Source organism: Pantherophis guttatus, chromosome 17 (assembly GCF_059756535.1).
Source record: "Pantherophis guttatus breed Tessera chromosome 17, ASM5975653v1, whole genome shotgun sequence".
Taxonomy (NCBI): domain Eukaryota; kingdom Metazoa; phylum Chordata; class Lepidosauria; order Squamata; family Colubridae; genus Pantherophis; species Pantherophis guttatus.
In genome coordinates, this window is record NC_142079.1 from 13,999,749 (window position 1) to 14,027,624 (window position 27,876).

At 47.6% G+C, this 27,876-nt stretch overlaps 1 protein-coding gene across 20 annotated transcripts in view; it reads left to right on the plus strand.

Annotated features, from left to right (window-relative positions):
- The window catches only part of NCOR2 (nuclear receptor corepressor 2), a 234,631-nt gene that overhangs the window by 161,762 nt on the left and 44,993 nt on the right, over positions 1-27,876 (plus strand). For all 20 annotated transcript variants that reach the window (XM_087880078.1, XM_087880077.1, XM_087880079.1 and 17 more), the window contains exons 20-27: positions 2,575-3,100; positions 8,507-8,627; positions 9,054-9,297; positions 12,865-13,029; positions 13,381-13,520; positions 14,881-14,980; positions 15,164-15,268; positions 18,807-18,901. In XM_087880078.1, the coding sequence (XP_087736204.1) occupies positions 2,575-3,100; positions 8,507-8,627; positions 9,054-9,297; positions 12,865-13,029; positions 13,381-13,520; positions 14,881-14,980; positions 15,164-15,268; positions 18,807-18,901 (1,496 nt within the window). The remainder of the gene's footprint in view (positions 1-2,574; positions 3,101-8,506; positions 8,628-9,053; positions 9,298-12,864; positions 13,030-13,380; positions 13,521-14,880; positions 14,981-15,163; positions 15,269-18,806; positions 18,902-27,876) is intronic.

Genomic DNA, 27,876 nt, shown 5'->3' on the forward strand with positions numbered 1-27,876 from the left:
ATAAGCCAGCTCTGTATAGAACAACACCGCTTAGGGGGGGCCGAAAGGGGGGCAGCTATATACAAAAAAGTATGCAGGCTATTGCTATAATGCATTGTAAGCCGCCCTGAGTCTGCGGAGAAGGACGGCATATAAATTGGACTGATAAATAAAATAAATAAATAACCATGACCTGGATGATAGAGAATCTCCATAACATTCATGGCAAGGCACTTCCTTTCAGTCTACTTCAGATGGTCAGTAAATGAATGGTTGCAGATCGAAGCCTCCTGTTGGGGAAACTCGAAGACCCAGAAAATCGAGAAGAGGAAGCTGGAAGTGAAGAATGAATTTGCTATGCGTACCATAAAGGACTTCAGCAAATCTCTCCCCCTTGCCTTTCAATGGAGTTTCGCCTATTCTGAAGCATTTGTGGAGTCGGTCTCCCAGATCAAGGTCGCTTTCAGTGCAGAAATAGGAAAACAACATTAACTCTGCCCGTCCTTTTGAGGGCCTGCCAATCCTTCCCAACGGGAATAATAATAGTAATAAATAATAATAATAACAACAACAACCAGTCAATGGTATTTGTGATGCATTTTTGAATGTTCAGTTGACTGAGTTTCATGTTTAATGAATAAAGTATAATAATTACAACAGCCTCCCGTCTGCAAAGAAATCCTGCAGCCTTTCAATTAGGTTTTTTACATTGTTGTGTGTGTGTGTTGTTTTTTTTTTTTTTTTACAGCTGCAATCTCAATGAAGTGAAATGCAGGTCAAGGTTGGTAGGAAATTAATAGCAGCAAGCCCTTAAAATCCACTCCAGGAATTCGGGAGATCAAGTTAATAATGAAAAGATCAGAAGCCCCCACACCCCCATTCCCACCCCCATCTCCCTTTCTCAAAACAGGGAGAGGGCGTGTCTTTTAATTATCCTTGAAAGGTGTGGCTGTGTATGTTTGTGTAATTTGTGTGCGACTAGCCAACCAGTGGTAAGTTTCACTTACCCGTGCTACTGGTTCACTCTCGCGCGCGCGCCACTTATGCGCATGCACAGAGTGTATTTTATGACATCCGGGTGGGTGGGCGGAGCTTCCCGCCGCTGCTGCTACCAGTTCGCGCGAACTGGTAGCAACCCAGCACTATATGCTTGAAAAGCATGGCTCAGAGCACCCCATTGTGACTTCACACCTGAGGATGGGTTTGGATAACGGTTGGTTTGGGATCTGTCCAGCTTTAGTGTAGCTTTTAGTGATTTCTGTTTGTGTGTGTGTGTGTGTGTATTTAATGGTTCTGCAAGGTTTTAGGGAAAAGCTGTTCTCAGATCAAGAAGAATGACCAAAATTAAGACGCACAACCCCCCCCCCCCCCGCAGATGATGGTAACCTTACAAACAACTGTAAAATATATTTGCAGCTAAAAGTTCCCTTCCTAAAAACAATTACAGGTACTCCTCGATTTACAGTGGTTCATTGGGTGACCACCGTTCAAAGTTAACAACGGCGCTGAAAAAAGTGAGCCGTGATATTTTTCACACTTACGACCGTTGTAGCGTCTCCTATGGTTCAAGTGATCAAACTTCGGACGCTTGGCCACTGACTCATATTTATGACGGTTGCAGTGTCACATGGTTTAATAGTGAATTTAACAGATGAACAGAGTTGGAAAGGGACCTTGTAGGTCATCTAGTCCAACCCCCCACCCAAGCAGGAGACCCTAGACCACTTCTGACAGATCCGGGGATGAAGCTCCCATAAATTCTGAAGGCAACTTCTGTTCCATGGGTTGATTGTTCTCACTGTCAGAAAATTCCTCCTTATTTCCAGGTTGAATCTCTCCTCATTCAGTTTCCATCCATTGTTCCTTGTCTGTCCTTCAGGTGATTTGGAAAATAGGCTGACCCCCTCCTCTCTGTGGCAGCCCCTCAAATATTGGAAGACTGCTATCCTATCTCCCCTGGTCCTTCTCTTCACTAGACCAGCCATGCCCAGTTCCTGCAACCGTTCATCGTATGTTTTAGCCTCCAGTCCCCTAAAATCATCTTTTGCAACCTTCTAACAAGCAAAATCAATAGCCTGATTCACTTAAACAATAATATTTTTAATTTAGCAACGGCTGTGATTCACTGAACAACCCTTGGCAAGAAAGTTCATAAAATGGGGCAAAACTCACTTAACACAAGTCTCATTTAGCCACAGAAATGTTGGGCTTAATTGTGGTCATAATTTGAGGAGTGTAAAAATAACAAACTGAAGAAAGGAAGATGGTCTTTGGTAGACCAGCCCATCATGGTAGTTTAAAGCGAATCTAAACCATGGTTTGTTCTGGACTTTTCCCATGTGAGTTTCTGGCACCAGAGTGTGGGGAAATGCACCTCCTCTCCTTCTGCTTGCAAAAATCCTAAGACGCTTCTCTTCAAAATCTCCACAGTCGCAGCCTGCAACCCTTCAGAGTTAAATAATGCATTGCAACTCACCAGCTCGCTGCCATAAAATATATTTTGTTTAGGGCTCCTTTGGGACGCTGAGCGTTTGTGCGTTGCAAATGGAACCTGGCCATCGAAATGAACAGTATGTCTTTTTGTTTTAATTCCAGTTGCCGTTAATAACAGCTCCGACACAGACAGCCTGCCTTCTCCGAGACTCGACACCAAAAAGCCTCCGGAAAACGAGTCCAAACCGAATCCCGAGGCCGAAGAAGAAACGACGGTCAACACGGAGAAAGCCACGATGTCCCCGGAAGCCAACGCCGTAGACTCCGCTGGTCAGACGCCGGATGGGACCGAGCCTGGCCCAGCTGGTAGTGAAAAGCCGCAGGACGAAGCAAAAGTCGATATGATAAAAACGGAAGAAGTAGAAGAAAACCCGAAGGAGCCAGAAACGGACGTGGCGGAGATAAAAATGGAGGAAGGGGCAAATGTTGTCCCCGAAGACAACAAGGCCGATGACCAGAAAACCGAGACCAGTAACGGGGTGGGGGCAGAGACTGAGGAGACCCCCAAGTCGGAGAAGAAGGAGTGCCCCAAAGCAAGCAAAACCGGAAGTGCTGCCTCGGATAGCGATTCTAGCGCCACGTGCAGCGCGGACGAGATGGACGAGCAGGACCCGGCGGACAAAACCAAGTAAGTGAAAAGGCGCGAGGAAGGAAGGAAGGGGGTAGACGCGGGGAGTCCTCGACTTACAACCGCAATGGAGCCCATCATTTCTGATGCTAAGCAAGATCGCTGTTGAGTGAGTTTTGAACCCGTCTGGCAACCTCTCTTGCCGTCGTTGTTAAAAGCGAAATTCCCTGCGGTTGTGAAGTTAGTCGCGCGGGTGCTGAGCGAATCCGGCTTCCCCATTGACTTTGCTCGTCAATAAGCCGCAAAAGGGGATTGCGTCTCTCTCTCTCTCTCTCTCTCTCTCTCTCTCCCTCTCCCTCTCTCTCTCTCTCTCTCTCTCTCTCTCTCTCTCTCTCACCCACACACACACACACCCACACCCACACACACCCACACCCACACAGAGGGACACGGCAACTGTCGTAAATACGAGCTGGTGGCCAAGGGTCTGAATTTTGATCCCCTGATCAAAACATGGGGATGCTGCAACGGTCATAGGTGTGGAAAACGGTCACAAGTCACTTTTTCCAGTGCCGTTGTAACTTTGAACGGTCACTAAGTGAAAGGTTGTAAGTCGAGGACTTCTCGTGAAAAGCGAACAAGGTGCTTTGGCACCCCTGAACGTTTAACTTTAGACCCCTGAAGGTTTTTCCTGCACGGGATGAGGTGATTCTTTTCTGCAGACGAGCCATCCGATTTTCAACAGCAGGACTTGTTTGGACTCCCAGGGAGATCTCTGGGGAAGCGGTGATCTTCCAGGGAGATCACTTCAGGGGTGAAATGCTCTCGGTTCGGATCGGTTCGACTGAACCGGTAGCGATGGCAGCCGGTGGTTCGGAGTACTGGTAGCAATGGCGGCGCGAGGCTCCGCCCACTCACCTGGTTGTCGTTACTTCCTGGTTTTAACCAGGAAGTAACCTGTTTTTTACCCTCTGCGCATGCACAGAAGGGTTTGTGCATGCGCAGAGGGTCCGTACACACATGTGACACGCGTGCACTCCTGAACCGGTTGGGAAGGTAAGTAGATTTCACCCCTGGATCTCCTGGGACTCCTGGGGAGATCTTTGGGAAGCAGTGATCTTCCAGGGAGATCACCTAGGGAGATCTTTGGGGAGTCTCCAGAGAAAGGCGGCATATTTATTTTATTTATTTGTTTGTTTGTTTGTTTGTTTGTTTGTTTGTTTGTTTGTTTATTTATTTATTTATTTATTTATTTATTTATTTATTTATTTATTTATTTATTTATTTATTATATTTCTATACCGCCTTTCTCCCGTAGGACTCAAGGCGGTGTACAGTCAAAAAAAATATAGACACACAAACATCATAAAATTGCTAATTAAAATTATTACTTAATAATATAAATTGAACTAATAATTATATAAATTATATAAATTATATAAATTGAACTAATAAATTGAACTAATAGAGTAGTGATCTTCCAGGAAGATCTCTGAGTGATCAGCTTTTTCAACCAAAATCGATCTTTTGGGGCGATCTCCGTCTGGAAGACGTGATGGGATGGGCTTGGTGCACTTCCCAAAGCTGCTTTTAGCTGGAAACTCAAAACCATGCGTGTGTCTACGTTTCATTTCTGGCGCTTTGTGGGGAGTGATTCAGGTTTCTGGATAAATTGGGTGGGGAGCCTACAAACGAGAGAGAGAGAGAGAGAGAGAGAGAGAGAGAGAGAGAGAGAGAGAGAGAGAGACGGGACGCGCGGCAAATAGCAAAGCCTCGCGCATCGTTTTGTACATTTCCTATGACCCCGGGAGCCGTTGCTCAGAGATTTCATGAGTCAGGAGGGCGAGCAAGTTTGCATTGTGTGGTCAGAAACGAATCTAAAAAAAAATAAATAAAAAATAGGGGGTGGGGGGAAACCCCAGAGCTTCCTCTGAATCAGGCCATAGATTTCTCAGGAGCATCTGGAAGCTGAGTGAGCAAACCCTGTGACTTCAAAGTGGCTGATTTATGACCCTGATCTTCTCCGGGAGAAATTTGCACTTGGCTAATGATTTGTGACACCTCCTGACGGTAATTGAAAAGGCAGCTTCAGATCCTGCTTGGGATCGATGCCCACCGGTTGGGGTTAAAGGAGGTCAGGCGCCACCAGACGGTCACTTCCCGGACCGCCGGTCGGTTCTGGGACGACTGTCTGCCTGCCTCCCTCCTTCCCTCCCGCGGCTGAAAGGCTGATTTAGTGCAGCGCTTTTCACTCAATTTCCTTAAACGCCTCTTGAAATCATATTCTCGGGCAGACATTTATCAAGGGAGGACTGACCCGGGGCAAGGGAAAACAAGAGCACTGGGAGGACAAATTTATGGCATTGGCTGGAAGCAAGCCAGCCACCCCAAAAACATGTTGAGACTCTGGAAAGCGTGCAGAAAACAGAAAATCGGGGCTGGAGGCCTAAAATTTAACAGATGAACAGAGTTGGAAAGGGACCTTGTAGGTCATCTAGTCCACCCCCCCGCCCAAGCAGGAGACCCTACACCTGTGATGGTGAACCTATGGCACACGTGCCACAGGTGGCACACGGAGCCATATCCGTGGGCACGCAAGCATTGCCCTAGCTCAGCTCCAGCGCGCATGTGTGTGTCGGCCAGCTGATTTTCGGGCCTTCCGAGCCCACTGGAAGTCGGAAAATGGGCCGTTTTGAGCTTCTGGAGGGCCTCGGGGGAGGGAGGGTTTGCCCTCCCCAGGCTCCAAGAAAGCCTCTGGAGCCTGGGGAGGGCGAAAAACAGGTCTACCAGGCCCACCAGTAACCTTTTTGCGGTTGCTTGACAAAAGCGAGGGGAATGTGGGGGGGGGGTCACACGTGCATGCATGGGGGCAGGGGGGCATTGAACGATGGGTGTGGGCACATGTGTGCGCGATCCCCTGTGCCGCTTTTGGCACACGGCAGCAAAAAGGTTAGCCATCACAGCCCTACCCCATTTCTGACAGAGGGCAGTCCAGTCTCTTCTTGAAAACTTCCAGTGATGAAGCTCCCACAACTTCCAAAGGCGGCTTCTGTTCCATGGGTTGATTGTTCTCACTGTCAGAAAATTCCTCCTTATTTCCAGGTTGAATCTCTCCTTGCTCAGTTTCCATCCATTATTCCTTGTCTGGCCTTCGGGTGCTTTGGAGAATAGCTTGACCCCCTTCCTCCTCTCTGTGGCAGCCCCTCCAATATTGGAAGACTCTTATCCTGTCTCCCCTGGCCCTCCTCCCCTGGCACGTCGTAACATGGAGCAAAAGTCGCTTAACAAACTTGGAGACGTTAGCAACAAAAACGTTGGCCTCCATTGTAGTCATGTGTCGAGGACTACCTTTAAAACAGTGTTCCTCAACCTTGGTAGCTTGAAGATGGGTGGACTTCAACTCCCAGAATCCCCCAGCCAGCAGCGCTGGCTGGGGGATTCTGGGAGTTGAAGTTCACCCATCTTCAAGCTTCCAAGGTTGAGAAACACTGCTTTAAAACAACCACATGGACAACAGATCCCATGCGTCCGTGCCAACCTCCATTAACATCCTGGCCTCAATGGTTTGGGGGGGGGGAGGGTAGATGCCACAGCTTCCCATCCTTCCAAAGAAGCTTTCGACAGCATTGAGGTGTTCCGTAGCTTCCTACAGGGCTACTTGCAAGCCAAATGGAAGGAAAAAGGTCTCCGAAGATAATTATCGTTGCATATATATTTTATAAAGACTGCTGCTGGCAGCTGGAGGAATGAGAAGTTCAAGGCTCGGTCAGGCTAAATATAAATGACTACGGAGGCCTGTACAGTCATGCATTAACTCTTGTCAGTTTATGGCTCGGGAACAAGCAGAGATGTTCAGAGGGTAAAAAAAAAGAGCCGGAGAATGCCAAGCCGAAACCGAATCCCGTTTTCCCGGTGGGTTGAACCCCTGGGAGATCACTGGCATGGTTGAATCTGTTCCTCTTTCAGCCGGTTACCAAAATGGTTCCTGATCTTTTTTTATAAATCTCCAAACCTTGAGACTTGCTGTTGTCTTCTGGCCTCCACATCAAGGAGACTTAACATGAGGTCCTCAGCCAGGTCTCATAAACCTTAGTTCTGCTGAAAGCAGTCCCAAAGACCCCAACGTCTTCTAATGGGACTTATGAACATGGTTCAACCTCTTCTTCTATCAGTCTCCGAAGCGTGAGAGTTGGTGCTGTTGTCTTCTGGCACCCACATCAAGGAGATACGTCAACACGAGGTCATCAGCCAGGTCCCAGCAATCTTTGTTCTGGTGGGAACAGTCCCAAAGACCCCAACGTCTTCTGATGGGACTTAGGAACATGGTTCAACCTCTTCTTCTATCAGTCTCCGAAGCGTGAGAGTTGGTGCTGTTGTCTTCTGGCACCCACATCACGGAGACTTAACATGAGGTCATCAGGCAGGTCCCATAAATCTTAGTTCTGGTGAAAGAAGTCCCAAAGAGCCCAAAATCTGATGGAGTCTCCAGAAGACATTCCAACAAGGTTCATGATCTTCTCTTATAAATCTCCAAAGCTTTAAGAGTTGGTGCTGTTGTCTTCTGACATCCACATCAAGGAGATAGGTCAACACAAGGTCATCAGCCAGGTCTGTGTTCTGGTGGGAACAGTCCCAAAGACCCCAAAGTCATCTTATGGGACGTTCCAACATGGTTCAACCTCTTCTCCTATCAGCCTCCAAAGCTTGAGAGTTTATTGTCTTCTGGCACCCACATCAAGGAGCCATCGGCCAGGTCCCATAAATCTTTGTTCTGGTGAAACCAGTCCCAAAGACCCCAACATCTTCTGATGGGGTCTCCAGTGATCCAGAAGACATTCCAACAAGGTTCATGGTCTTCTCTTATAAATCTCCAAAGCTTAAGAGTTCGTGCTTTTATCTTCTGACACTCACATCAAGGAAATAAGTCAACACAAGGTCATTAGGCAAGTCTTTGTTCTGGTGGGAATAGTCCCAAAGTCCTCAAAGTCTTCTGATGAGATCTCCAATGATCCAGAAGACATTCCAACAAGGGTTCATGATCTTCTGTTTTGGAGATTTTGAACAAAGCAATCTTTGTTCTGGTGGGAACGGTTCCAAAGACCCCAAGGACATCTGATGGGGTCTCCAATGGTCCAGAAGATGGTTGGGGTCCTTATCTTTTAGCCAAAGGTGAAACAGAGCCTCGAGACAGTTGTCTAAGGACTTGAAGAGATCAACTCATGTTTGACTTTCAGCAAGTCAAAATTACAGGTGGTCCTTGACTTAAGGTCATACTTGGGACCAGAATTTCCATTGCTAAGGCAGTTAAGTGAATGTTAAGTGAATCACGACTGATTTTATGACCTTTTTCCCATGGTTGTTGAGTGAAATCTCTGCAGTTGTTCAGGCGAATCAGTTTGAATTTCAGGGCCAAAGTAGAGAGCTCGGAAGGAGGTTCTCAAGCAGGATTGTTGGGTCTCTCTACAGATTGCCGGCTGCCCGCTTAAGTCTCCTTGGTGCCCCCAACGATGCCCGGCTCACCACCTCACCTCAGAAGCCTCTGGACCTGAAGCAGCTGAAGCAGAGGGCAGCTGCCATCCCTCCCATTGTGAGTCTCTCCTCTCCTCTCCTCTCCTCTCCCCTCCTCTCCTCTCCCCTCCCCTCCCCTCCCCTCCCCTCCCCTCCCCTCCCCTCCTCTCCTCTCTCTTGCCTTGCCTTGCCTTCTCCCTCTTTCCCTTTCATCCTCCCTTCTTCCTTTCCTTCTTTTTCCTTTCTTCCATTTCTCTCACCCTTCCTTACTTCTTCTTCCTTTCTTCCCTCCGTCCACTAATCTCTCACCCTTCCTTCCTGCCTTCCTGCTTTCCTTCCTGCCTTCTCTCCCTCCCTCCCTCTCGCTATAAAGTCAGCTATAGCAGCTTTGGGTTTTGAAGAAACTGGCACAACTTACTGACACAAACTAAAGCAAACACAACCTGGGGAGGGTTTAGGGGTGCCCATTGCAAAGGACCTAACCCCGGTTCTCATTTCCCCACAGATTTCCGAAGGCGCGCTGGAAGGAGCGTTGCAGAGTGGGGCCACCAAAGCCCCAGTGGCTCCCCACACCTTGGCCCTCTACCAGCAGCAGATCACCCTGGCCCAGGAGGAGGAGGAGGAGGAGGAGGAGGAGGCTGTACCCAGCAAGCCACCTCCATCGGAGAAGGAGCCCCCACTTTGCTCCAGCACCAGCAACAGCCCTCGGGGAGCTCCGCATCGGAGCCCGGCTGAGGCAGACAAAGAGGGTGAGTGAACTTTGGGGTGTAAGGAGATGCTGTGGAAGGATGAAGAAGAAGGGAGGGAGGGAGGGAGGGAAGAAGGAAAATTACCGGAGGAAGAGAGGAAAGAAGTTAGAAGAAAGGAAGGGTGAAAAAAGGAAGGAAGGGAAATTAGTGGAGGGAGAGAGGAAAAGTTAGAAGAAAGAAGGAAGGATGAAAAGAGGAAGGAAGGAAAAAGAAGAAGGAAAGAAAGGAACATTAGTGGAGGGAGAGAGGAAAGAAGTTAGAAGAAAGGAAGGGTATAAAAGAGGAAGGAGATAGAGAGGGAGGAGAAGAAGGGGAAGGAAGGAAGGAAAATTAGTGGGGGAGAGAGAAAAGAAGAAAGAAAGGTGAAAAGAGGAAGGAAGTAACAGAGGGAGGGGAGGAAGGGAAGGGAGGAAGGAAGGAAGGAAAATTAGTGGAGGGAGAGAGGAAAAGTTGAAAGAAGGAAGGGTGAAAAGAGGAAGGAAGGAAAAAGAAAAAAGGAAGAAAGGAACATTAGTGGAGGGAGAGAGGAAAGAAGTTAGAAGAAAGGAAGGGTGTAAAAGGAAGGAAATAGAGAGGGACGGGAAGAAGGGAAATGGAAGGAAGGAAGAAAAATTGGAGGGAGAGAGGAAAAGTTAGAAGAAGGAAGGGTGAAAAAGAGGAAGGAAGTAAAGAGGGAGGGGGAAGAAGGGAAAGGAGGGAGGGAGGGAGGAACATTAGGGGAGAGAAAGAAGTTAGGAGGCAGGGTGAAAAAAAGGAAGGGAGTAAAGAGAGAGGGAGGGGAAGAAACAAGGGAAGGGGAGAGGGGAAGGGAAGGGAAGGGAAGGCAGACAGGAGAAGGAACTCTCCTCGCTTATCAGGTAGTAAAAAGAGACAGCTTGAGAGTTGTACTTTCAAACTTAAAGATGGTTCGGGAACTGTCAGCATGTCAATCATCTCCTCCTCCTCCTCCTCCTCCTCCTCCTCCTCCTCCTCCTCCTCCTCCTCCTCCTCCTCCTCCTCCTCCTCCTCCTCCAAAGCTGTGTTGTGGGCAGACCTGGGACAGTTGCCTTGCCTCTCTTTGGGGCATGCAGTTGTGCACTTCCTCTTGATTTAGCCCCCACCCCTGCTTTCCACTTGGCCTTCGGAGAAGGGCTGCCCGGCCAAGAAAATCCATTTGGATGACGGATGGCTTAAACCGACATCTCCCTCGCTCCAATTCCAGGGCTTTGATAAACAGCAGCGGTAACCTTCTTTCTGGGGATAAGTGCGGTTTTTCTCAAGGAGGACTTTGAGTTACGGCTCTTCTTTAACGTAGGTGGGAAGGGAGTTGGAGTCGGTAGGGGGTGGGGAGAGGAAAACCAGAATAAAATCAACCCTGGTTGAAACTTCAAAGCCAAGGTCTTTCTTCCCTGGTTGGGGCTGGAAGGAGTTTCTCTCTCTCTTCATCCAAGCATGCTGCTGTTAAGAATTTAACAGAGTTGGAAGGGACCTTGTAGGTCATCTAGTCCAACCCCCTGCCCAAGCAGGAAACTCTACCTCATTTCTGACAAATGGCAGTCCAATCTCTTCTTGAAAGTCTCAAGTGATGAAGCTCCCACAACTTCTGAAGGCAACTTCTGTTCCACTGGTTGATTGTTCTCACTGTCAGAAAGTTCCTCCTTATTTCCAGGTTGAATCTCTCCTTGCTCAGTTTCCATCGATGATTCCTTGTCTGGCCTTCGGGTGCCTTGGAAAATAGCTTGACCCCCCCTCCTCTCTGTGGCAGCCCCTCAAGTATTGGAAGACTGCTATCATGTCTCTCCTGGTCCTTCTCTTCACTAGACCAGCCATGCCCAGTTCCTGCAACCGTTCTTCATTTGTTTTAGCCTCCAGTCCCCTCATCATCCTTTTTTTTTTTTTTTTAATTTGATTTATATGCCGCCCTTCTCCGGAGACTCAGGGCGGCTTACAATGCATTAAGCAATAGCCTTCATACTTTTGTATATTTATACAAAGTCAGCTTATTGCCCCCACAAACTGGGTCCTCATTTCACCTACCTTAGAAAGGATGGAAGGCTGAGTCAACCTTGAGCCTGGGGAGATTCGAACTTACAGTAATTGCAGGCAGCTGTGTTAATAACAGGGTGCGTAGACCACTGTACTATCAAGGCTCTTGCAAGTGGATCTTCTCTGTTTGATGAAGGAGTGCCACCTGTCTTGACTCAAGAGCTCTCCAGGAGTGTAAGGCCCCCATTTCCGTAGCCTAGCCTGGGTCTGGCCTTCACCACCTCTGCAGGAGATGACAATAGAGGCTCTCGTCTGCAGGGAAGGAATTCCGAAGAAAACTTGAGTCCCCGCTAGAGATTTTTTTCCCCCCTGCAGATGTCTGCCTCTTAAGCTACGCAATTCACCAACCTGTCTTCTCTCCTGCTGTCCTTGGGAGGCAGCATAAAAAAAGCCAACTTCAGGTTGTAAATCAGAAAAGAATGCCATTTGGAGCCCTCTCTCCAAAACCTACAAGGCAGGCATCCTTCCTTCCCAAAGAGCAGGAGGAGAGCTTCTGCCCAGATGCAGATGTTCGCGGCTTCTTCGCTCATCGTCACTTTTCTCCTGAGGCGGGGGTGGTACGTCCATGGGACCTCCAGGAGTGAAAACTCCCTCAAAGATAGCGTTCAACCGTCTGTCTGTCCATCTGTCCATCTGTCCGTCTATCTGTATCCATCTCTCTCTCTCTCTCATCTGTCTTGTCTTGTCCTGTCCTGGTCTGTCTGTCTCTGTCTGTCTGTCTACCTACCAATCCACCCACCCATCCATTGTCTGTCTGTCTCTCCTATCTCTCTCTATCTCACTCTCTCTCTCTCTACCTACCTACCTACCAGGGGTGAAATGCTCCCGGATCGGACGGAATCGTCCCATCCGGTAGCTATCTTGGCTGGTTCGGCGATCCGGTAGTGATGACAGAGTGAAGCTCCGCCCACCCTCCCAGGTGTCATTGCTTCCTGGTTTTAACCTGGTTTTAACCAGGAAGTAATGTGTTTTTTACCTTCTGCGCATGTGCAGAAGGTCATGTGTGTGCACATGTGGCACATGCGCTTCCAAACCGGTAAGGAAGGTAAGTAGATTTCACCCCTGCTACCTACCTATCTATCTTATCTGTCCATCCATCTATCCATCCCATCCATCTATCCCTTCTTCCATACATGCATCCATCCTTCCATTCTTCTTCCATCCCACCCATCTCCTTCCTTCCTTCCTTCCTTCCTTCCTTCCTTCCTTCCTTCCTTCCTTCCTTCCTTCCTTCCTTCCCTTCTTCCTTCCTTCCTTTCCTTCCTTCCTTCCTTTCCTTCTTTCCTTCCTTCCTTCCTTCCTTCCCTTCTTCCTTCTTTCCTTCCTTCCTTCCTTCCTTCCTTCCTTCCTTCCCTTCTTCCTTCCTTCCTTCCTTCCTTCCTTCCTTCCTTCCTTCCTTCCTTCCTTCCTTCCTTCCTTCCTTCCTTCCTTCCTTCCTTCCTCTCCCCCATCCCCATCCCATCTCCATCCATGGAAAAATACAATCTCCCTAATATAGCCCCGCTGACGTCCACTTCTCTTGCTGTTTCTCTCCCCTGGTAGAAAAACCGGTCCTTTTCACCCCCCTTCCAGACGGACAGAAGCAAGGTGGAGAATCCGCCACCGCCACCTGTTGGCCACCGGTCCTTCCCTACCAAGGCTCCTCAAGGGATGTGATCCGCACCTCACCACACGCCGAGTCTCACGCATTTCAGTATAACCCTTCCGGTGAGTCCAGCTCTTGGCTCTTAGGATGGTGGTTTGACTGTGTCCAGCCTTGGCAATGCCCGGTGGGTTGTAATCTGGGTTGAAAGGTTGCCAAATTCCAGATCCAGGAGAGAAGCAGAAAACAGCAGAATTCGGACCGTCAGAGCCATCCCATGGGAGGCTTCAGTTTTTTTGTCTCAGTGGGGCACAAGGGCTGCAGACAGTCATGAGTTATTCAGGGTTGCCTGCGTTCAAACTCCCAAGTTCCTCATAATCCAGTAGGCAGATCTTTCTTAGAAGAACCGAGTTCAAATACCGCTCACATAGTTTTAAACTCTCCGTCTCTCCCTCCCTCTCTCCTTCTCCCCACAGCAGCTCACCCCATCGCCTTGAACGCACACGAAAGTTCTCGGACTGGCCCACCAAGGTTGTCGGCCATCTCCAATCCTCCGCCTCTGATCTCCAACAAGCATCCCTCTGTTCTTGAAAGAACACCTGGCTGCATCTCCCAGGTAAATGTATAACCCAACCTTCAGAGAGCGTCCCACTAACCCAGGGGTGTTAAAACTCGATTTCATTTGAAGGCCACATCAGGGTGGTGTTTGACCTCGGAGGGGCGTGGTCAGCTTGATGTCACTCGTGTTGGGGGCACCTGTGGTGGCCAAGTGCTAAGGCAGGACTTCCCTCAGACCCTCCCTCCCTCTTATTATAATCCTTCCTTCCTTCCCTCCCTCCCTCCCTCCCCTCCTCTTCCTTCCTTCCTCCCCTCCCCTCTCTTCCTTCCTCCCCCTCCTCTTCCTTCTTTCCTTCCTCCCCTCCCCTCCCTTCCTTCCTCCCCTTCCTCTTCCTTCCTTCCTTCCCTCCCTCTCTCCCCTCCTCTTCCTTCCTTCCTCCCTCTCCTCTTCCTTCCTTCCTTCCTTCCCTCCCTCCCTCCCCTCCTCTTCCTTCCTTCCTCCCCCTCCTCTTCCTTCCCTCCCTTCCCTTCCTTACTCCCCCTCCTCTTCCTTCCTTCCTTCCCTCCCTCCCTCCCCTCCTCTTCCTACTTTCCTCCCCTTCCTTCCTTCCCTCCCTCCCCTCCTCTTCCTTCCTTCCTCCCCCTTCCCTTCCTTCCTTCCTTCCCTCCCTCCCTCCCTCCCCTCCTCTTCCTTCCTTCCTCTCCCTCCTCTTCCTTCCTTCCTTCCCTCCCTCCCTCCCTCCCTTCTTTTTCCTTCCCTCTTCAGTCTCTTTTCTCCTTCCTCCCCCTCTTCCCTTATTTTTCCTTCCTTGCTCTCTTCCCACCTCTCCTTCCTTTTTCTTCGCCGTTTCCTCTTTCCCTTCCTCCTTTCCTGTCCCTTCTTGCATGCTCAAATGCAAAAGGGGAAACGTTTCTCCTTTGGGTTTTTGGTTTTAGTTTGTTATGCTAGCCCTTGGCCAGCCAAAACGGAGCTCCATTTTCATTGGCAGAGGGCTGCAGGAGGCCGTCACGGCCAAAAACGGAGTCCCGGGGGGCGGGGGGGCGTGGCATGCGCAGAGGCACTGTGGGCCAGTGCTCTGCTGTTTCCAGGGCGGCACGGCAGGCCAGATCTATGCACCCCCGTGGACTGGATCCGGCACACGGGCCTTGAGTTTGATGCCTCTGCACTAACCAATAGACCAGTGTTTCTCAACCTTGGAAGCTTGAAGATGGGTGGACTTCAACTCCCAGAATCCCCCAGCCAGCGCTGCTGGCTGGGGGATTCTGGGAGTTGAAGTCCACCCATCTTCAAGCTACCAAGGTTGAGAAACACTGCAGTAGACCAAGAAGAACAATGAAACTATGCTCAAGGGCGTGGTTGCTACCAAGCTTTGTTGGCCTCCCTCCCAATAACGAATGTCCTTTGATGGCTCTTTCAGGGGGTCCCTCTCCAGCTCCATGGTCCATTCAGTTCGGAGCACGCCAAAGTCTCCATCGGTGCCATCGCTGTGCCTTTGACGATGGATCCCAAGAAGCTGGGTAAGAGGATCTTCGTTCTGACCTGGTGGTGAAGATGTTCTCAGAGCTGCGGCAGGCCAGAGAAGGGGGAGGATCCAGCTGGCACACGAGCCGGGCTGAAAACCAGCCGTCGTCCCCCCCAAGCGCTTTCTCCTGCTGCTCCTGGTACAGCAAAGTAAAGGTGGTAACGTTCTTGTTTTCCAGTGCCATTCTCTGGAGTGAAGCAGGAGCAGCTGTCCCCTCGAAGTCCGGCTTGTCAACCTGAAAGCTTGGCCGGGCAGACCTCGCAGGAGAGCTCTGTTCTTCGAGGTAAGCCTCTGGAACTGCGGAAGCCTATAAGAACAGAATAGGGGTAGGGGTAAGGGTGGGATGGGATGGGATGGGATGAGATGGAATAGAAAATAGGACAGGACAGGGAAGGGGAATAGAATAGAATAGAATAGAATAGAATAGAATAGAATAGAATAGAATAGAATAGAATAGAATAGAATAGAATAGAATAGAATAGAATGAAGAGGGAAAAGGAGAAAGAGGAGAAGAATGAGAGAAGTAAAAAGAGTAGGGTAGAATAGAATAGAATAGAATAGAATAGAATAGAATAGAATAGAATAGAATAGAATAGAATGAAGAGGGAAAAGGAGAAAGGAGAAGAATGAGAGAAGTAAAAAGAGTAGAGTAAAATAGAATTAGAATTAGAATAGAATAGAATAGAATAGAATAGAATAGAATAGAATAGAATAGAATAGAATAGAGAAGGAGAAGGAGAAGGAGAAGGAGAAGGAGAAGGAGAAGAATGAGAGAGGTAAAAAGGGTAGGGTAGGGTAGAAATAGAATAGAATAGAATAGAATAGAATAGAATAGAATAGAATAGAATAGAATAGAATAGAATAGAATAGAATAGAATAGAATAGAATAGAAGAAGGAGAAGGAGAAGAATGAGAGAGGTAAAAAGGGTAGGGTAGAATAGAATAGAATAGAATAGAATAGAATAGAATAGAATAGAATAGAATAGAATAGAATAGAATAGAATGAAGAGGGAAAAGGAGAAAGGAGAAGAATGAGAGAAGTAAAAAGAGTAGAGTAAAATAGAATTAGAATTAGAATAGAATAGAATAGAATAGAATAGAATAGAATAGAATAGAATAGAATAGAATAGAGAAGGAGAAGGAGAAGGAGAAGGAGAAGGAGAAGAATGAGAGAGGTAAAAAGGGTAGGGTAGGGTAGGGTAGAAATAGAATAGAATAGAATAGAATAGAATAGAATAGAATAGAATAGAATAGAATAGAATAGAATAGAATAGAATAGAATAGAATAGAATAGAATAGAATAGAATAGAATAAGGAGAAGGAGAAGGAGAAGGAGAAGAATGAGAGAGGTAAAAAGGGTAGAATAGAATAGAATAGAATAGAATAGAATAGAATAGAATAGAATAGAATAGAATAGAATAGAATAGAATGAAGAGGGAAAAGGAGAAAGGAGAAGAATGAGAGAAGTAAAAAGAGTAGAGTAAAATAGAATTAGAATTAGAATAGAATAGAATAGAATAGAATAGAATAGAATAGAATAGAATAGAATAGAGAAGGAGAAGGAGAAGGAGAAGGAGAAGGAGAAGGAGAAGAATGAGAGAGGTAAAAAGGGTAGGGTAGGGTAGAAATAGAATAGAATAGAATAGAATAGAATAGAATAGAATAGAAGAAGGAGAAGGAGAAGGAGAAGAATGAGAGAGGTAAAAAGGGTAGGGTAGAATAGAATAGAATAGAATAGAATAGAATAGAATGAAGAGGGAAAAGGAGAAAGGAGAAGAATGAGAGAAGTAAAAAGAGTAGAGTAAAATAGAATTAGAATTAGAATAGAATAGAATAGAATAGAATAGAATAGAATAGAATAGAATAGAATAGAATAGAATAGAGAAGGAGAAGGAGAAGGAGAAGGAGAAGGAGAAGGAGAAGAATGAGAGAGGTAAAAAGGGTAGGGTAGGGTAGAAATAGAATAGAATAGAATAGAATAGAATAGAAATTAGGATGGAATGGAATGGAATGGAGTAGGGTAGAATAGAATAGAATAGAATAGAATAGAATAGATTAGAATAGAATAGAATAGAATAAAATAGAATAGAATAGAATAGAATAGAATGAAGAGGGAAAAGGAGAAGGAGGAGAAGAATGAGAGAAGTAAAAAGAGTAGAGTAAAATAGAATTAGAATTAGAATTAGAATAGAATAGAATAGAATAGAATAGAATAGAATAGAATAGAATAGAATAGAATAGAATAGAATAGAATAGAGAAGGAGAAGGAGAAGGAGAAGGAGAAGAATGAGAGAGGTAAAAAGGGTAGGGTAGGGTAGGGTAGAGTAGAATAGAATAGAATAGAATAGAAGTAGGATAGGATAGGATAGGATAGAAATCAGAGAAGAGAAGAGAATAGGAGATAATAGAATAGAGAATGAATAGAAATATAGCACAGCACAGAGCAGAACCTTGGAGGTCTTCTAGTCCAGCCCCCTGCTCAAGCAGGAAACCCTCTACCATTTCAGACAAATAGTTGTCCAGTCTCTTCTTAAAAACCTCCAGTGATGGAGCCCCCACGATTTCTGGAGGCCAGCTGTTCCACTGGTTAATCGTCCTCGCTGTTAGGAAGTTTCTCCTCAGTTCCAGGTTGCTTCTCTCCTCAATTAGTTTCCATCCATCGTTTCTTGCCCTGCCTTCTGGCGCTTTGGAGAATAATTTCTCTATCATTTCCATCTAAGTTTCTCTAGAAAGTTCTCTTCTGTCATAACCTCTAGTTAAGCTCGGTAGAAAAGAGGTTCGCGGGCCACAGCCCACTACCCACTCGTGCAAGCAGCACCCGAAAGAGAGTTGCGTGTGCGTATCAGCTTTCTCTCGCAAGGCCTGGTCCCCCTCTCCTCCCTCCCCCCCCCGCATGCGGGGTGGAACTGAGCTGGCGACAGCTCGCGTTCCTGCAAAAAGGGCTCCGTGTGCCACCTGTTCGCCATCACGGGTTTAGCCCCTTCAAACAAACAAACAAACAAACAAACAAAGTGAAGAATGTGCACTGTGTTTATAAGCCTCACTGGACCTCTCAGAATGTCCAAAGATTTCACGGGCCAGAACCTTTAGTGGTAGAACTCATAATTAACTGCTTTTAAGAAGGTCGCAGGGGATGGGTGAGCCATTTCGTCTAAGCCAGGGGTGTCAAACTCGATTTTATCGGGGTTGCGTTTGACCTCAGGGGGGCTGGGAGGGTGTGGCCAGGTGGGCGTGGCCAGCTCAATGTCACTCGTGTTGGGGGTGCCTTTGGCGGCCCTAGCGCTCTGCCAGTGAAAACGGGCTCCGAGCTCCATTTTCGGCTGCGACGGCCTCCTGCAACCCTCTGCCAGTGAAAATGGAGTTGGGCGGGCCGGACACAGCCCTCCCGAGTTCCATTTTCACTGATAGAAGTACCGCAAGCCGGTTCTAGGCTGTTTCCAGGGCGGCATCGCGGGCCAGATCTAAGCACCCAGTGAGCCTTGAGTTTGACACCCCTGGTCTAAGCCATTAGGACAGTGTTTCTCAAACTTGGTAGCTTGAAGATGGGTGGACTTCAACTCCCAGAATCCCCCAGCCAGCGTTGCTGGCTGGGGGATTCTGGGAGTTGAAGTCCACCCATCTTCAAGCTTCCAAGGTTGAGAAACACTGCATTAGGAGAAGCTCTTCAACCTGCAGAAGCAGTGCTGGGCTCATTGGCCCATACATCTGTTTGAAGCTGCCTTTCCCCCACCCCCCAAATGTCCTGGAACAGGCAGGTGGGTGACAACCCGTAAATGATTTTTTTGAAACTATCAGCTCTTCTTGTTGGTTGTCTCCTGCAGGTACCTCCTTGTCAGGAGGAAGCATCATTAAAGGGATCCCCAGCACAAGGCCACCCTCGGAATCTACCATCACATATCGGGGTTCCATCACACATGTAAGTCTTCTCTTTGGGGGTGGGGAGAATTTTCTAGGAGGGCACCAGATGTGGATTGGAAGCGTCTTGGTGATGAGAAGAACCTATGGTGGAGAATGTTATGAAAGGTGTTGTCAAAGATTGAGGAGGGCACAAAAAGATGAAGAAGATCTGGGATGGTTAATACCTGCTAAAGACCTTTGGCTGGTCTTGAAGCCAACCATATTGTCCTAGAAAATGGAAGAAGACCTGGGATGGTTAATACCTCCTAAAGACCTTTGGCTGCTCTTGAAGCCAACCATATTGTCCTAGAAGATGAAGAAGACCTGGGAAGGTTAATACCTCCTAAAGACCTTTGGCTGCTCTTGAAGCCAACCATATTGTCCTAGAAGATGAAGAAGACCTGGGAAGGTTAATACCTCCTAAAGACCTTTGGCTGCCCTTGAAGCCAACCATATTGTCCTAGAAGATGAAGAAGACCTGGGAAGGTTAATACCTCCTAAAGACCTTTGGCTGCTCTTGAAGCCAACCATATTGTCCTAGAAGATGAAGAAGATCTGGGAAGGTTAATACCTCCTAAAGACCTTTGGTTGGTCTTGAAGCCAACCATATTGTCCTAGAAGATAAAGAAGACCTGGGAAGGTTAATACCTCCTGAATACCTTTGGCTGGCCTTGAAATCAATCATATTGTCAAGGAATGGCCCAGGAGGAACTCAACCCAGGTTCAGAATGTGATCGGTTTTCTTCAGCGGGTGGAAAAGAGGAGCTGTATCTTTTCCTTAGGAAATGTGAACTGCGCTTTGAGATCCCTCAAGCTCTTTCCAGACATTTCCCCAGGCACACACACACACACACACACACACACACACACACACACACACACACAGAGAGAGAGAGAGAGAGAGAGAGAGAGAGAGAGAGAGAGAGAGAGAGAGCAAAGAATCCATGGTTCCCATCAATCAGCGTTAGAGACGGAAGGCTTGCCAAATGGGTGATAGCTTTGTACTCTCTCCAGTTATTGCTTTCTCTGGAAACGGAGCAGAGAAAATTCTTTTGGTGTTTTTTTTTTTTTAATTCTCTTCTTTTTCTCCTCCTCCTCCTCCTCCTCCTTCCTGGCTGACATTCAGATCTTTAAAGATACGTTATGAGAACGCTGGCGTTCTCAGCTCCTTTCCTTGGAAAAATAAACCTCGGGTTCAGCTGCCATGAGACAGTTTTGAAGGGGGGAAGGAAGGACTCACTGGAGAAGAGCCCAACGCTGGGAACGATTGAGGGCAAAAGAAAAGGAAGGAGACGGCTGAGAAGGAGGTGGCTGGATGGAGTCCCTGAAGCAGTCGGCGGGAGCTTAAATGGACTCCGGGGGATGGTAGAGGACAGGAAGGCCTGGAGGAACGTGGTCCATGGGGTCGTGATGGATCGGACACGACTTCACCACTAACAACAACGATAACCCACCTCTGATGCTAATCAGCCAAAAAATGATCTTGTCTAAAATCAAAACTTGATCCCACGTTGCTACTGATTAATTAAAGATTAATCCAGAAATCCTGCTAAATCAGAGGTCAGCAACCTGCATCTCTGGAACCGCATGTGGCTCTTTCACCCCTCTGCTGTGGCTCCCTGTCACTCAAAATATGCGTCACAACCGCCAATGTGCGACACCCACCAGCACACGATTTATTGAGCTTTTCAACCCCCGGTAGGCCAACCATGGATAAATCCAAGAAAAGAAAAGTTTCAGAAGTAAACAGAATGTTTAATTCAACTACATATGCTAGTTTTGTGGCTGCTCAAGAAATAGTCAGGCATGGGAAGGGTTTTGTGGCTCCCGGTGTTTTCTTTTCTGTGGGAAACGGGTCCAACTGGCTCTTTGAGTGTTTAAGATTGCAGACCCCTGTGCTAAGTAATAATCAGGAAGATTTTAATCTCTGGCTCCTTCTCCAGAAAATCTGATAGTGTTTATCAGCCTCTTGTGACATTATAATGCTCTGCTGGGGTACAGAACACGGCTTGGGTGGGCTCCCAAGCATGAAGATCAGCCCTTCATGGCAATGGGGTCGCAATGGGTCGGACACAACTTTGCGACAAACAACAACAATATCACATTGTTGAAATAAGTCTTTTTCACTAGGGTAGTTTATAATTCCATTTAAACAGCTGGCACTTTTGCTGCTTCTTGGAGACGTTTATCCTCACCTGCCTCTTGCTCCGTTCCAAATATTTGATGAGTTGAAAATAATATTCTCCTGTTTTTAGGATCCGGTTTCCAATGTGGTTGTTTTTTTTTTTTTTTTTCCTAATTAAGACCTTTTTAAGGACTTTGTTAGCGTTGTTTTTGTTTGATTGACGTGCACTGTTCAGCATCGGGCGACCCTGCAGACGGGCAATTTATCTAAATTTAATGAATTCATAAATCTGCAAAGATTGAAGGGGTTAACCTAGTAAAAAGGGGGAGGAACTCTGCAATGTTTCTCTGCTATCCCCAGGAGAAAAAAAAATAAAATAAAAAAATGTGGGAGGTTTTCAGTGATGTGTCATCCCAGAAACTTTAATTAATGGTGAGCATCGCTTTCCCAATTACCGGTTCAGATAACATCAGATAGGAGGACTGGTTTCCTGTCTTAAGATGCAGAATAATAAGATAATTCAGAATTTATCTGGAACCTCTGCAGACGTCCCTGCAAAGCGTCTGTTGCATCCAAAATAATCCCAAAATAATTATATATATATATATATATAAAATTAACTCTTCCCTCCCAGGGATTTTATCTCATTCATGGCGGTTTACGTCAAAGGGATGCAAAACGCATCCTTGGCATTCAGTCGTGTTGTTTGCATGGCCGTGCCAATCTTCACATGGGCGTCTGTGGCCGGCATTTGCATGCAGCGTGATGCCACCGACACACAAAATGCGGGTACTCCTCGACTTTGCGACGGCAATTTTTGTCGCTAAGCGAGACGGTAAAGATGAGGTGGCCAATGTGACGACCTGTTTTGCCATGTTAAATAAATCACGGCTGTTCGTAAGTGGCCGGTCGTTCATTAAGTGAATTCAGCTTTCCCCATTGACTTCGATTGTCTGAAGCCAGCTACAACATTGTAAACCCTAGCCAGTTGCCAAGCACTTGGAATTTGATCATGTGAACGGGGGGAGATGCTGCCATGGTTGTAAGTGCGAGGACCAGTCGCAAGTTACTATTTTCAGTGCAACCAAGATGATGAGGGGACTGGAGGCTGAAACATAGGATGAACGGTTGCAGGAACTGGGCATGGCTGGTCTAGTGAAGAGAAGGACCAGGGGAGACAGGAGAGCAGTCTTCCAGTATTTGAGGGGCTGCCACAGAGAGGAGGAAGGGGGTCAGCCTGTTTTCCAAAGCGCCTGAAGGCCAACAAAGGAACAATGGATGGAAACTGACCAAGGAGAGATTCAACCTGGAAATAAGGAGGAATTTTCTGACAGGGAGAACAATCAACCAATGGAACAGAAGTTGCCTTCGGAAGTTGTCTTCAGAGCTTCATCACTGGAGGTTTTCAAGAAGAGACTGAACTGCCATCTGTCAGAAATGGTGTAGGGTCTCCTGCTTGGGTGGGGGGTTGGACTAGATGACCTCCAAGGTCCCTTCCAACTCTGTTAATCTGAATCTATCTAAGACGATCAAAGGCCTGGAGACTAAAGCATGAAGAATGGTTTACAGGAACTGGGCCTGGCTAGTCTAGTGAAGAGAAGGACCAGGGGAGACAGGATAGCCATCTTCCAATACTTGAGGGGCTGCCACAGAGAGGAGGAAGGGGGTCAAGCTATTTTCCAAAGCACCCAAAGGCCAGACAAGGAACAATGGATGGAAAATGAACAACGAGAGATTCAACCTGGAAATAAGGAGAAGTTTTCTGACAGTGAGAACAATCAACCGATGGAACAGAAGTTGCCTCCAGAAGTTGTGGGAGCTTCATCCCTGAAAGCTTTCAAGAAGAGACTGGACTGCCATCTGTCAGAAATGGTGGAGGGCCTCCTGCTTTGGCAGGGGGTTGGACTAGATGACCTACCAGGTCTCTTCCAACTCTGTTAATCTCTGTATCCATGCTGTTGGAACTTTGCATTGATTTCCATCCTGGCTAAAAATCGAGACCAACGATTCAGCAAGGAGCATGGGCTTTGGGAAGAAGGCACGGCCTCTGTCCGTCTGTGACAACTCGCTGCGAGACAAATATGAAAGAAACGGTGGATAATTAAAGAGCAATTAAAGGATCCTGAAGGAGGGGCAGGATGAAACGTCAACAGGCGAAAATCAAAATCGGGTTTTAAATAATTAAAATAGAATGGTTAAATTGTCCCGCGGCGAGTTCGCTGTGGCAAGTTGTCCCATTCTGTCCCTCGGGAATGGTTCATTAAACGAAGCTTTTATTTGAATGCTTTTTCGGATTAGGGGCTTGCCTCAAATCTATGCGTGTGATGGTGCCACCCATGGGGTGATCTAACTGGATTTAGCATCCAGCGCATCGGGGTTTGCCGATGGAAATGACCAGCGGTCTCGTTTGCAAAGCTTTAAGATCCATTCATGGTCTGTTGCGTTGCAGTAGTACCCGTCTGCAAATATGGGCTGCAGAAGACGGATGTTCCAGAGGTTTCCTTCCCTAAAGCCATCTGATCATGTTCTCCTGTGAGCACGTGCGCCGAAGCTGATCGGTGTGTTTTGTCTCTTTTTAACACCAAGCCCTTGAATTCGGGTGCTGAAATGGAGGCCTCTCTGTGCCGTATTGGTAATGCGGTGTCTCTGTTTATTTACTCGGAGAAACTCCGAGACTCTGGTCAGTTGGATCCCAAGATTCTGGAGTTTTATTGCTCTTCGAATTGGTGCAGGACATCCTCGTTTTAGTGACCACAATTGAGACTGGCAACTCGGTCATTAAGGGAAGCCATTGCTAAAGGAAACCACAACGGTGCTTATGATCTAACTTCAGCTTTCCTTTTCTCTACAGGCCTGCAAAGGTTGTAAACGCAATGATTGGTTGCAAAATTACTGTATTAACGTAACTGTGAGTGGTCGCAAAACGAGTCTGTCATTAAATGAGGACTGCCCGGTCTTACTCTCTGGCTGGATTGGGTTCTGTCCACTGTCCCTGAACCTCAATTGCTCCTAAGAACATCCAAGCAACTACCCTTCTAACACCCTAGGCCTATGCCCTAGTCTCCCGGGCTGCAGTCCGCTATCGGGCCGTGGCCTATTCAGAATTGGGCCACGAGAGTGGCTGGCCGAAGCGAGCACACGTGCGCACACAGCTCAGTTTGCGTGAGTGGTGGGACGGCAGGCCTTCTCGCGCCTGTGTGCCAGCCCGCCCCTTGTGCAAGTCGAGCTGTGTGCATGCACGCCAGCCCACCACTTGCGCAAGCGCCATGCATGCACTTGTTGCTCACACAGCCCAATTCCCATGTCCCCCCCCCCAAGCTGGGCCATTAGGTTGCAAAGATTGGGGCCCTCTGCCCTAGTCCAACCTCTGCCCTTAAGACAGGGGGTTGTGTTTGACCTCAGAGAGGTTGGGGCAGGGGTGAAATGTAAAATTTGTTACTACCGGTTCTGTGGGCGTGGCTTGGTGGGGGGCATAATGTGACTGGGTGGGCGTGGCCAACTTTTTTTTTTTTTTTTACTTTTCAAAGCATTTTTTCTAATGCTTTGAAAAGCCTCTGCTGATCAGGCAACTCAGCTGGGATCGTCAGAGACTTTTCAAAGCATTTTTTTTACCACCTCTTCGGCCAAGAGGTTGCAGAAAAAAATGCTTTGAAAAGCCTCTGATGATCCCAGCTGAGCCGCGCGATCATCAGAGGCTTTTTTTTTTTACTTTTAAAAGCATTTTTTCGTCGGAAGAGGTGGTAGAAAAAAATGCTTTTAAAAGAAAAAAAAAGCCTCTGATGATCGTGCGGCTCAGCTGGGGCATTTGGGGGGGGGGGCAGGGATTTTTGCTACCGGTTCTCCGAACCACCACCCGCCATTGCTACCGGATCAGGCGATCCGGTCCAAACCGGGAGCATTTAACCCCTGGATTGGGGGCGTGGCCAGCTTGACGTCATGCGTGTCAGCAGCAGCTGTGGTGGCCCAGGTGCTCTGCCACTGAAAACGGGCTCCCAAGCTCCATTTTCAGCTGCGACGGCTCCCCACAACCCTCTGCCAGCGGAAACGGAGCTTGTGGGCTCGCATTCGGTCCTCCCGAGCTCCGTTTTCGCTGGCAGAAGCACCGTGGGCTTTGCTGTTTCCAGGGCAGCCCCGTAGGCCAGATCTAAGCACCCTGCGAGCCGGATCTGGCCCCTGGGCCGTGAGTTTGACACCCCTGCCTTAAGAAATCAGTAGTAGGATGCGGTAATGAAATTTCTCCACTGCTACCGAAACATGTCCAGACACGGTAAAGCCACAGGCATAATCTCAACCTACGTCAACCGCATTTGAATTCTAGAGTGATACTGGTGGCGCAGTTGATCTGGGGCAGTGATTTTCACCTTTTCTTCACCGTGGACCCCTTTAAATACCTTTTGTGGCCACGGACCTCCAAGACCTAACTCAAGATTTAAAGCACTAGATTGCATCAAACATTCGCAGACACCCCCCTGGGACGACCTCGCGGCCTCCCAGGGGTGTGCGGACCGAGGTTGGGAACCACTGACCTAAGGCATCAGTTGCCAGAAGTCAACCAATGATAGCTGTAGCGACATCTTACCCTGTTTTCCCGAAAATAAGACATCTCCTGATAATAAGTCCAATCAGGGTTTTGAGTGCATTCAGTAAAATAAGCCTCCTCCCCGAAAATAAGCCCTCCCTGAAAATATTTAAACGCAGAGTTGGAAATCAGGTAAGACAGCAAGAGGAGCCCCATCATGTGCCATGCGCCCCAAAATAATAAGACCTCCCCAAAAATAAGGCCAAGCGCTTATTTCGGGGTTTCAAAAAAATATAAGACAGGGTCTTATTTTCAGGGAACCATGGTAAATAGGTGCTAAGAGTTAGGATTGCAAAAAGCAGCATCTTTTTTTCAAAATGTTCCTGAGTGCGAGTCAGCCACAAGACAGGGTAGGTAGTGGACTGAGCATGCTTGTGAGCATTTAGACGTAGGCGCTCTTATCTTTAAGCATATTAGTCCTTATCTCTGGCAGGAGTGCCACCAACCAGCTTGTCAATGTGTTTTGTCAAGTCTGGTCCTGCAGTTGGATGCAAACTAAAGCTTTAGGGGCCCCACCCAGTCACTTGGGAAACGCGAAACGTTGCTCAGTGGCAAGGCGTGTGCTTGGCGTGCAAAAATAACCCAGATCTGATTCCCAGCAAACCCAAACATCAAGAGTATCGTTTATCCACCTCTGATTCTTGGAGAATGAAGTTTGGGACCCAAAGTTGGCAATGGATTTGGATAGCAATAGCATTTAGACTTATATACTGCTTCACAGTGCTTGGCAGCCCTCTCTAAGTGGTTTACAGTGTCAGCCTGTTGCCCCCAACGATCTGGGTCCTCATTTTACCCACCTCGGAAGGATGGAAGGATGAGTCAACCTTGAGCCAGTCAGAATTGAAGTGCTAGCAGTGGACAGAGGAAGGAAGGAAGGAAGGAAAGGGAAGGAAGGAAGGAAGGAAGGAGAAAAGGAAGAGCAATAGAACTTAGACTTAAATACCGCTTCACAGTGCTTTCCAGCCCCCTCTTAGTGGTTTACAGAGTCAGCCTGTTGCCCCCAACAATCTGGGTCCTCATTTTACCCACCTCGGAAGGATGGAAGGCCGAGTCAACCTTGAGCCAGTCAGAATTGAAGTGCTAGCAGGGGACAGAGGAAGGAAGGAAGGACAGGATGGATGGATGGATGGATGGAAGGAAGGAAGGAAGGAAGGAAGGAAGGAAGGAAGGAAGGAAGGAAGGAAGGAGAAAAGGAAGAGCAATAGAACTTAGACTTATATACCGCTTCATAGTGCTTTATAGCCCTCTCTTCCAGAGTCAGCCTGTTGCCCCCAACGATCTGGGTCCTCATTTTACCCACCTCGGAAGGAGGGAAAGCCGAGTCAATGTTGAGCTTGGTGAGATTTGAGCTGCCAAATTGCAGGCAGTCAGCAGAAGTAGTCTGCAATAGTACACTGCAACCACTTTGCCACCACAGGCTCATACTGTGTTTCCTCGAAAATAAGACCGGGTCATATATTAATTTTTGCTCCAAAAGACACATTAGGGCTTATTTTCTGGTTAGATCTTATTTTGGGGAAAATACGGTACTAAATGCATCCATCTGGCTGACAATCTTAACTGGGGCTTATTTTGAAGGTAGGGCTTATATTACGAGCATCCTGGAAAATCATGCTAGGGCTTATTTTCTGGTTAGGTCTTATTTTCGGGGAAACAGGATAATATGGATAGTCTTTTCTGTGCCTAGATGTTCGTTGAGCTTCCGAGAGGCATAGTCAACCAGATCCTTCAAACGAAGAACCTGTATTCAAGCAGTGAAAATTCACCGGTCTCATTTCACAAGGGCCCAAGGAAAGGAAAACTAATCTTGTACAACCTGGTACATTTGTAGAGAGGAATAAACGTTGAAGCTGGAAGAGAACTGAGGGGGTTGAAAGGGAGACGCAGGATGTGTTTTGTGTGTGTGTGTGTGTGTGTGCGTGAATACACCTGCCTTCATTTCAGCTTCACCCTCTACTTCACAGGTCTCCATCTCTGGCTCCTTGCCTAGCTGTTAGTTCTGCAGAATCCAATATTTTCCATGGTCTGCTCTTCCCATGTCCTCCGAATGTTAAAACAAAACATAACCGCCCGCCCCAAAGTTTGATCTCGCCATCCTGATGGTTCTTCTGATCGTTCGGCCGTAGCCTTCTGCCTGTCACGCGTGTGACAGGAAACAAGAGTTCCCAGCTGGTATTTAGCTCGAGATTGTTCTCCTTTGTTCGGGTCTGTTTCTTGGAATCCGTCGCTCGTTGGTCCGCCTGGGCCTGCGTTAACGCCCGTGTGCCGTTCTGCTTTGCTGTTTTCTGCC